Here is a 10,119-nt window from a genome sequence, read left to right as displayed (position 1 = left end):
GCGCCCGCGGGGCGGCTCAGCGGTCCGGCCCCCGCCCCTCCCCCTCCCCCGCCCGCTGCCCCCGCCCCTCCCTAGCTTTCTCGCTCTTTCCCTTCCTCCCTCCCGCGGGGCTTCGGCGGCGGCTGCGGCTCAGGCGCTCGGCGCGGGTAGGTCCCCCTGCTGCCTGGTTCCATTTGTTGCCGAGTCCGACTCGGGGCAGCCGCGCTGCGCGGAGCTCCGGAGAGCCCGGCAGGGCAGCCGCGCAGCCACGACGGAGCAGCCGCGGGATTGGCCGCCCCGCGCCCCCTTCGCCGCCGTGCCCTTCCCTGGCGCGCTCACTCCCTTCTCGGGATGGGATTGTAGCGGCGGCGCGGACTCGGCGGGGGTCGCGGCGGAGGCGACGGCGGCGGCCGAGCAGGGCTCCATGTTTTCCCCCGGCCAGGAGGAGCACTGCGCCCTCAACAAGGAGCCGGTGAAATACGGGGAGCTGGTGGTTCTGGGGTAAGTCCGGGGGTCCCCGACCCGGGGAGCTTTGGGGTGGGCGGCGAGCGCTCCGGGCTGGGTGGCAGCAGCGCGCCCGCATCCCCGAGCAGGGCCAGCGGGGTGGCTTGGGGGCTCTGTGGGGATCGCCCGGGCGCTTGGGTCGGCGCGAGCGGCTCGGAGGGCTGGGACGGCGGGGGCGGGGAGGCGCGCGCTGGGCGCTGCGGCGGGCACCGGGATGCGCTATCCGCGCCGAGGACGGTGGCGAAGGAAGTGGCGGGGACTGGGGCGACCCCGCGCCCCGCGGGGCTCAGCGTTCGGGGACCAAGTCGTTGGCGGTACCGCAGGGATAGGGGTTCGACTTCCCTGCGCGCCCCGGGCCGGGTAGCGGGGGTAGTGGCCAGGGCTGAGGCACCGCCGTCGCAGGCGCCACGCGGTGTCCGAGGACACCCCCCACCACCACCACCTTGGCGAAGCTGAGAGGCCCCCGGGGGCCCTCTGACCCAGCTTACTGTGAGCCCGGGGCCCGGAACTCCAGGCGCGGCACCGCCGGCTCGGCCGCAGCGGGCAGTGGGATCCGCGCGGGGGGCGTCCACGGGCAGCGCTTTGCATATTGTTATGGTGACCGCCACGGGTAACCGCAGCCCGAGGGCACTGAACTGTCTGTGACTCGGCCGGGAGTGTCCCGGAGTGGGCAGGAACGCCGCTGCCCCCCACCCCGGGCTCCCCGGCACGGGACCGCATCCCTTTCGTCCCTCGGCCCTGGGATTCGGCCTCGCAGATGTCCTCCCAGCGGCGGGGAGCTCGCCAGCCTCACCCGCCTCGACTCCCTCTCCGCCTGTGAAAACCACATTTTGAAGATAGTAATTATCTACAGTCGTTAAACGGCAGCAATTAGAGACTTCATTTTCTTCCTGAGTTTCCTTGTGACATTTCTATTGTTTACCCTTAATAAGACAAGAGAAAGGCTTCGCCAGGATTAAAGCAGGGTAAAGTGGGCAGTGAAAGGGGAGCGGAGTGGGGAGGGGAAAGTGCGGGGAAACTCCGGAGAAGCAGCAACTTGGGTTTAGTATTGGAAGAGAAAGGATTATTTTTCCCTTTGGATCTGTCACTCCTGAGAACCCGCGCTTTTGTCCTTCTCTCTTGAAAGACCTGTATTCTTAACATTATGGGTGCTGAAAGGTAGGCTTAGCACACATGCGAAGAGTCATGGGTATGGAAAAACTCGGGGCACTCTGAAAAATGTGTTTTGATAACTGAATACTTTGAAGTAAGTGCCGACTTAAACATAATTTTAAAAAGAAGAATTTTTAAGAGGAGCTTCCAGACACAGCTCAGCTCTAAGTTGTCCAGTCCAACTTACTTTGTTGCTGCAGTATTAGGTGGAATATCATTGGAAATCTCATTACCTATTTGGAAGCTGTTTGCAGATAAGCATTTTTCTCACCTGCATCTAATTGCACTTAAAAGACAGATATCAGGGTTCACTGGAAGGAGAGAGGAATGGGAGGAAAAAAGCCAGAGTTTAGCTTGTTTTATGTAATCTCAGCCCAGCCTAATATTGTGCAGTTTGGTTTTGTTTGTGCGGCTGGCTTCAAAGTATGTTTAACATTGTGAACCTGACACGAAAGATTAACTTAGGCCAGGACTTTATTTCATTATTTCCTTTTGAGGATATCGTTGTTGAGATGTTTCATGAAAGCAGTGTGTGAATGGGCCTGGAGAGGGTTTTGTGTTCACAGCTGGAAGTGCTGGGCATTCCAAAGCCCTGAAAGGGATTTATACCCTGGATTGTCCTAGTATCACAGGCTTACTCTAAAGTAGGCTATGTAAATGCGTTGCCAATTGCATGTGCTCTGTCCTTTAAGAATGCTTTTCCAGGAGACACTTCATATGACAGAGTTGGCACTTACATCAGTACTTTGGGCCACTCAGCAGTTATTTGTGCACCTACTATGTGCCAGCACTGTTTAGGCCTACCGGCTCCAGCAGTGAACAAGGGAGGTTTCATTGTAGTGTGGAGTGGCAGGTATAAACAGGAGGAAACATGTAAACAAAGGAATAGTAGATGGCAATTTTGGGTGCTGCCAAGTTCTCAGCAGAAGTGGGTTAGCTTGGGAAATGTCTGTTGTAGGCAGGTCTTGCTTCTTTAGCTGGGAGGTCAGGGAAGGTCTCTCTGAGGAAGCGAAAGGTGAGTTGAGACCAGGTTCTGAGAAGATGCTCGTCTGGATTTTGAATACTTCAGAAGAATTGTGGCCTTTTTCTGTTTCTGAGAGTAGTTTTCTGACTCTCTAGCGATATTGAACACATTTGAAGAATGCGGGGGAAAGGGTGAAAAGGTAGGGAGGCTTTAAAGAGACCCTTATTAATCATTATCCTACCCTTAGGACTTGAGACAGGGCTCTCCCTTTTAAAACAGCAGTAACAATCAAATAAAAATTATCAGATTTGCATGTCTGATCATCTAGAACATAAATAATGGCAGAGAATTCTAGTAGGTTTCCTCACTGATAAAATTAACCTTGAGATCTAAAAATGCCCAATATTGATATTGATAGAAGCTTTTTGCTTGTAAAATACAGTGTGTTTTTCATTTAAAAAATAAAAAACGGTTGTGTGGTAGCCCTTTTTGTTCGCTTCTAAATTTCATAGTAAAATGTTGCTAAGAGGTCCTGGAGAGCAGACTGAGGAGCTATATATGTATATGTCTATATCCATATATAGATGCTTCTGCGTCTTTTTGTGCTTTACACGATATTAAGAGAATTGCCAGCTAGTCAGGATTTTAGTAGGGTCATCATTTTCTTGGCAGATTGGTAGAATTTAATTATTTCTTGATTTCAACCAGTGAATGCATCGTAGCCACAACTCATTGTTGTGTCCATTATGTAATGGAAGATAGAGAAAAGGACTGGTCTACCTGTCAGGTCTTTTTTGCTGTTAATTTTAAACCTGGCTAAGATGTTGAAGTTGGGGAAGTGTGTCAGGATTTGAGAGGCAGTTCGGTATAGTTCGTGAGGAGAGGATGAACCAGCAGTCAGGAGACCTGGATTGAATTCCTTTCTTGCCCACTGGCTTTGTGATAGTGACTTAGGCCCTTACCCTTTCTCTGTTTCTTTAGAAATAATGAAATATGATTGGATTAGGTAGTTGTCAAGGACCTTTCTGGTTTATACCCTGTCATATTGTTTATTGGCTGAAATGTTGAAAACATATAGTTAACATAGTCTAGGTAGCCCAGCATGTGTTGATTTTGTATATTCTTAAGGTGAAGGTGTTAGGATTCGAATGGGAACTGTGTTTTAATAGCAGAAAAGATTGATGCTGTGATTACTTTTTTGGAAGTAGAGATGTGCAAAACAGGCATTTTTAAAAGTTGTAATGGTATACGTATATTTGGTACATTGGTGTTAGGTTGTACATGAGGGTGTTCAAAATTTGGTAAAACTTTCTGTTCCAAGTTTAAGGAAGGCAGTGATGTTTTGAAATTAAGCTCAGTGGGCTGAAATAACCAACATAAGGAAGAGATAATCTGATGCTGAAATTTTAGAACTGAAAGGGCCCTAAGAGGTCATGGTACATGTTCAGCTCTTTAATTTTACTGATGAAGCAACTGAGGCTCCCGGAAGGAACGGGATTTGTTCAAGTTCATAGTTGAGCTGGATCACTACACTGCCGGGTCACTGTTTCCCCACTTCAGGGCAGAGTCCAGCAGTGCTGTTAGCAGAGTCCAGTCAGTTCCTCAAAGCTTCAGTTTTTCTTGTAACTTTTATGAGGGGAGCTGAATCTCTTTCTGGATTCAATTTAAAGCATGCAGCTCTCTTGCTGACTAATGGCCCATCATGGTTTCTGGAAAAATATTGCTTATTCTTAGTTCCCCTCACCTCGCAGTTGAATGGATAATGCATTTTGCAAGACTTTCTTTTTCATTTGGTGCTTCACAGAATGTATTTTTATTGGCTCTCTCATCCAGAGGTTTTTAACCTAGGGTCCACAGATGGAATCCAGGGAGCCCTTGAACTTAGATGGGGGAAAATCATCTTTATTTTTACTGTATTCAAACTGAGATTTAGCATTTCACTCCATTATGTGTATAGGCAACAGATAGACCTGCTGCTAGATTCGTTAATACATGAATCCAGAAGTACATACGTTATTGTATCACAGCTTAAAACTATCTTGATAACCAAGTATAATTGATTCCATTTTTAATCCTTTGTATTGTATTTTATGCATTTAAAAATATTTTTCTGGACTTCCTTGGTGGCGTGGTGGTTAAGAATCCTCCTGCCAATGCAGGCGACACTAGTTTGAGCCCTGGTCCGGGAAGATCCCACATGCCGCAGAGCAACTAAGCCCGTGCGCCACAACTACTGAGCCTGTGCTCTAGAGCCCGCGAGCCACAACTGAGCCCACGAACCACAGCTACTGAAGCCCACGTGCCTAGAGCCCGTGCTCCACAACAAGAGAAGCCACCACAATGAGAAGCCTGCGCACCGCAACGAAGAGCAGCCCCTGCTTGCCGCAACTAGAGAAAGCCCACGCGCGGCAATGAGGATCCGACGCAGCCAAAAAAAATAAATAAATTTATTAAAAAAATTTTTTTCTGAAAAGGGCTCAGTATACTTTACTAGACTGCCAAAAGGATCCTTCGCACAAAAAAGGGTTAAGAATTTCTACAGGTATGACTCAAAAATATTGTAATTGAAACTGACCAAGATCTACAAACGGCTAAAGGTCAGGGGTACGTGCCTATTTCCCTTTGGATTGTGTAGCATTTTATCAGGTAAAAGACAAAGAGGACTGTTGCTGGAAGAGTTTATGGTCTTTATTCTTTGAAACAAGCAGCTCCGATTTCTAGATGCCCATTTTTGTCTTAACCTTGGCATTTTGCCTTGACCCCTCCCCTTGGTAGTAATAAGAAACCTTAAAATACATCCTAACACTTTTCCTTTTCTCATCGTCCTCTCTAATTTGGGCCCAGACATCAAACACTCGTGTCCTTTATAGACTAAAAGGTCTTTGAACTTAAAAAAAAAGATACAAAACAAAACCTTTGCTGTCGCTCAGCATGTAGGGTCATCTGCAGAGCTCGGCTCTGTTTGTGTGGATGGAGTGTCTACTTCTGTAGGCTATTAAGGGTCATGATGTGACTGGCTTCGGGTTGCTATATTTTCCTTTACTAACTTTAGCCTTGTTTGGAGTATGTGGCTGTCTGTGTGGTTTCTTGTCTGGCTCTCTCAGATTTATTTGTTTCTCTCTTTAACACACCAAGCCTGAAACCTTCATTAGGACTTTTCGTTTTCAGTTGTATTTCATCATATGATTAATGTTTGGGTATGCTTTCGGTAAACAAAAGTAAAACCAGGTTGATAGAGGTTCCAGCACCTTTACCAAAACATATTTTATCAAAAGGATAAAACATGTACACAGAAAAGACCAAAAACCAAAACCATGCCAGTTGCTGTATTTGAGGGAGACCAGTATTGTCACATTGAGGCAGTGGTTTTGTGTCTGTTATGTGGGGATCAGCAAGGTGGGGCCATAGATTGTCTTTGGAATGGAGACAGTAGCTCTTGATGGAGCTCCTTGGTATGGGAGAAAAATAACTGAAAAGGAATTTCTGACATCTTTTGATTTAACTAAGGGTTTCCCCTGGCGTGAGCAGAGTCTATAAGAAGAAAGTCAGTCGAGGGTAAGAATGATTCTGTTAATGGTTCTTATTGAGCTTACTGTCACTTTTATCTTCTGGAAAATAAAAATAACGAGAGCAGAAAGTGCTTCACATTTGTTAGCTTTGTCTAAATCAGCTGTTCTCAGCCGCCTTAGTACGTGATGATCAGTTTTGAGGTACATGGCCAGTAATTTATGACACGTAATAAAGGATGGATCTTTTAAATGATTCCAAAATGTCCCTTTAATAACGTGATTTTACGCACTCGCATCTGCTATGTTTTCCCAAGTGGGAGAGAAAGGGGTGGAGTTACATCAGGCAAGCCAGGGATTTATTCATTCAGCAAGTATTTATTGGGATTGTGCTCTTCCAGGCATGGGGGATACAGCAAGACAAGGCAGACACGTGAATTGCTGTCTTATTCTTGTCACAGCCCTTTAGGGAACAGCTAGTACAAATACACAGTTCATTTATTTATTCCACAAATATTTGAGCATCTGCTACGTGTCGGATGCTGTCCTTGGCACTAAGGGATGTAGTGGTGAACAAGACAGGTACCATCTCTGCCGCTGTGGATCCTGCATAGAAAGCAGTTTAGAGTATAAGCGGTGACGGGGGGTACATTAACAGGGTCACCTAACCATGTGCCAGGATGAGAAGGGGTTAGCCAGGTGGAGGTAGAGGGAAAGATTGCTCTAGGAGGAGGAGTATTCTAAGACCCAGAGGTGAGCACACATGCTCCTTTGAGGAATGGAGAAAAGCCCCGAATGACTAGAAGAGAGTGGTTGGAATACATAATGTGAGAGATGAGGGTGGGAGGGCAGGTCCAGCAGGATTCGGGACTTTATCCTAAAGGCGTGGGAGACTGTAGCTGGATTTTCAGCTCTGAAACTTGGAGTGGAGAAAGCACTTCTGCAAAGAGGGCTGCAGCAGTGCCGGTGGAAGGAGAAGCCCAGGCAGAGAGGGACCGGGGCGTATGGGAGCCAGCTGCTGTCTGGGTTCCAGTTTCTGGTTCCTGTCCCTCATGAGATCCAGTTGCACCCACTGTCCAGGGTTGCAAGCGACCAGCCACTCATTCAGTGACTCAGAAATACTGACTGAGGGCCAGCACTGCCCCAGACACTGGGCTGCATACAGTAGGAGTGAGACAGATGGCCCCGCCTGCAGGGAGCTCACCTGTGAGTGGGGGAGATGGGTGGTGCAAATGAGACGGCATGCAGGTAGATGCAGCATCTAATTTCAGAGAGTGTCAGGAGGAAGATGAAGCAGGATAAGGGGAGGAGAGTGCTTGTTGTGTGTGTGGGGGAACTAGCCAGGTCAAGTGCTGGAGATAAGGTAGTGGGGGCCCTTGTAGACAGGGAAGTCAGGGGAAACTTTTCTGAGAAAGTAACCCTGTATCCTCTGAGAGTCCCCCATCTTTTTCAGTTTTTATTTACTTTTTTCCGGTTTAAGCCACCCTGAGTGGGTTTCACTCTTAGGCCAAAGGATTCCGAGTATCCTGTTAGTTAAGGAGGCAAAGTATGTAAACCATTTACTAAAGGTAAAATAGAAGAGCAAACAAGTAGAAGGACATACATTTAACGTCCCTAGACACACGCAGGGTTCAGTCCGCTGTGCTGCTCGCCACGTGCCCAGAGTGGTAATTGCGTTCCACTAGGGCTCATTGAGAAGATCTGCTTCTCCCTCCAAGAAGAGTTGACCCTTTGAGGACAAGGGGTGACTTCTACCCCTCTTGGAGTGCGAGGTATGCCTTTTCAGGTGCATGGGAGGTTGGGTTTCTCTGGCACACTGCAGCGCCCTGCTCAGCTCAGAGGTGTCTCTGGGGTTCGGTGACTGTTTCTCGATTTGGAAGGAACGCAGATTCTGGTTCTGTAGCACAGCTGCAGTTTTGTAAACAGTCCTCTCAACCTTAAGGGCCCAAGTTAAAGGCTCCCTGCGATACTAAACATGTACTTTACTGACGTCAGATATTCCTGTTTCAACTTTTGTTTTTCTTTTTGTCAGTCACCTAACAGTCATTTTGTCACCTGCAGAAAGTTCTGCCTTGAAGGGAAGCAGGCCGTCTGTTCCCATTCCACCAGCTGCTCGGAGCTGCGTTGCAGCGCGCTAGGGTGGTGCGTTGCAGCGCGCTAGGGTGGGGCTGCAAGGCCGCGGTCATTAGTGCCTACTAATGACTAACGACGGCTGGGGGGTACAAGCCTCTTGGATGACAGACCTAATAAATATGCATTAGGGGTATTTTCGGCAGCAGGTTTAAGACTACTGCAAGTCATTCTCGATTGAGGTTTTATTTCCAGCCGTCCACATAATGCTTCTCACTTGCAAACACTTAACTCCGTTCGTACCCTGCTTTTCTTGCTCTGTGTTTAGGTTGAGAATCATTATTTCAAGCTCCGTGCTCCCATTCTAATTAGTACTGGTTTAGCAGAATCCAACCAGAGCAGGCAGTTGTGTGTTTGGCTTCCAGGCTGTTGGTATGAAACGGCTGTTTACTATTACCAAGTCCCTTCGAGGAGCCCCCGAGGCCCCTCCTCCTTTCCGGTCCATACCTGGCCTTCTCGTGCTTCCTGCTACACAGTTGTGGAGCGCTCTAATCGTAATCAGAGCTTGTGATGGGTGAGCAGTGGGGGTTTTCTGGAGCGCTCGACTGATGAATCGATGACCTTGAGGAAAGGCCCTCGTTGCACGAGGGCCACAAACACCAAGAAGTGTGCTGCTTGCCAGATCCCAGAGGCTTACAGGCTGGCTCCCTGCTGTGCTGCTTGAGACTGCATTAGGGTTTGGGTGCTTCTGTCTTTACATGCTATTGGGTAGAATTCAGAATGGAGTCCGTAGCCTTGCTCTGTGGCTATTTGTATAGGGTGTGCAGGAGAGCTATTGGAGCGAACAGGTAACTGTACTATGTGTGTCAGCAGTTTATGCTTCTCAACATAAACTGCTTGAGAACTATTTTCACATTCTTGAACTGTTTTCACATAATAAGCGTTCAGTTGTTTGACTCTGTAAACCATTCAATGAAAGAGTTATATCTAAAGGCCATGTATTGAGGTGGACATTACCCAACTTTCCCAACAGGATTTGCAGGCAGTTGGAGATCAGAGAAGAGAACTCAGGGTTTTAACTTAGTCCCACATTCTTCCTCTGTCATCTTCAAATACAGCCAGCGTGCTGGACCTCTCTCAGGAGGTGGATCCCCTCCCCGTGCATCTGAGCTAGTTTTGTGATTTGCTCTGACCAGTCTTTGTGACAGAGGTCTGTGACTTTTGGATGTTGCCTTAAGGGGTGTTGTAGCTTCTGTTTTTGTTCTCTATATTAGTCTGCTGGGGCTGCCATGACAAAATACCACAGGCTAGGTGGCTTAAACAACAGAAACTTATTTTCTCACAGTTTTGGAGGCTGGAAGTCCAAGATCGAGGTGTTGGCATGTTGGGTTTCTCCTGAGGCCTCTCTCCTTGGCTTGCAGATGGCTGTCTCTCGCTGTGTCCTCACGTGGCTTTTTCTGTGTGGGTGCCCATCCCTGGTGGTCCTTCCTTTTCTTATAAGGACACCAATCATATTGGATTAGGGCCCACCCATGTGACCTAATTTAACCTTAACTACCTCTTTCAAGACCCTGTCTCCAAATACATTCACATTCTGAAGTGTACTGAGGGTTAGGACTTCAACATATAAATCCAGTCCTCAACATCTTCTTAGAAGGCAGCTGCCGTATAAAGACGTCTGACTACCCTGCTGGAGAGGGTGGCCCTGGTGGGTGAGAGATTACAAAAGGAGCGGAGGCCTGGTCATCCCCCAGCCATTCCAGCCACCCAGCTGAGGCAGCTGACCTGTGAGTGAAGCCATGCTGGCTTCTTGGTCCATCAAGCTTCCCCAGGCCACACTGCATGGAGCAGAGATGAGCCCTTTCCTTCTAGTTCTGCTGAATTAACGAATTCTAAGTGCCAGTTGTCCTTTGAAGCCATTATGTTTGGGGGTGGTTTGTTACA

The 10,119-nt window shown here is 48.2% G+C and overlaps 1 protein-coding gene across 1 annotated transcript in view; it reads left to right on the top strand.

Moving 5' to 3' along the window:
• The first annotated feature begins 230 nt into the window (after window positions 1–230).
• PELI2 (pellino E3 ubiquitin protein ligase family member 2) overlaps window positions 231–10,119 on the top strand; it is a 206,532-nt gene continuing 196,643 nt past the window's right edge. The window contains exon 1 of the mRNA XM_082844304.1: window positions 231–480. Coding sequence (XP_082700430.1) covers window positions 404–480 — 77 coding nt within the window. The 5' untranslated portion in view covers window positions 231–403. The remainder of the gene's footprint in view (window positions 481–10,119) is intronic.

The sequence above is a fragment of the Leucopleurus acutus genome (genome assembly GCF_964270905.1).
Source record: "Leucopleurus acutus genome assembly, chromosome: 1".
Taxonomy (NCBI): Eukaryota; Metazoa; Chordata; class Mammalia; order Artiodactyla; family Delphinidae; genus Leucopleurus; species Leucopleurus acutus.
This window is presented reverse-complemented; position numbering and strand designations above follow the sequence as displayed.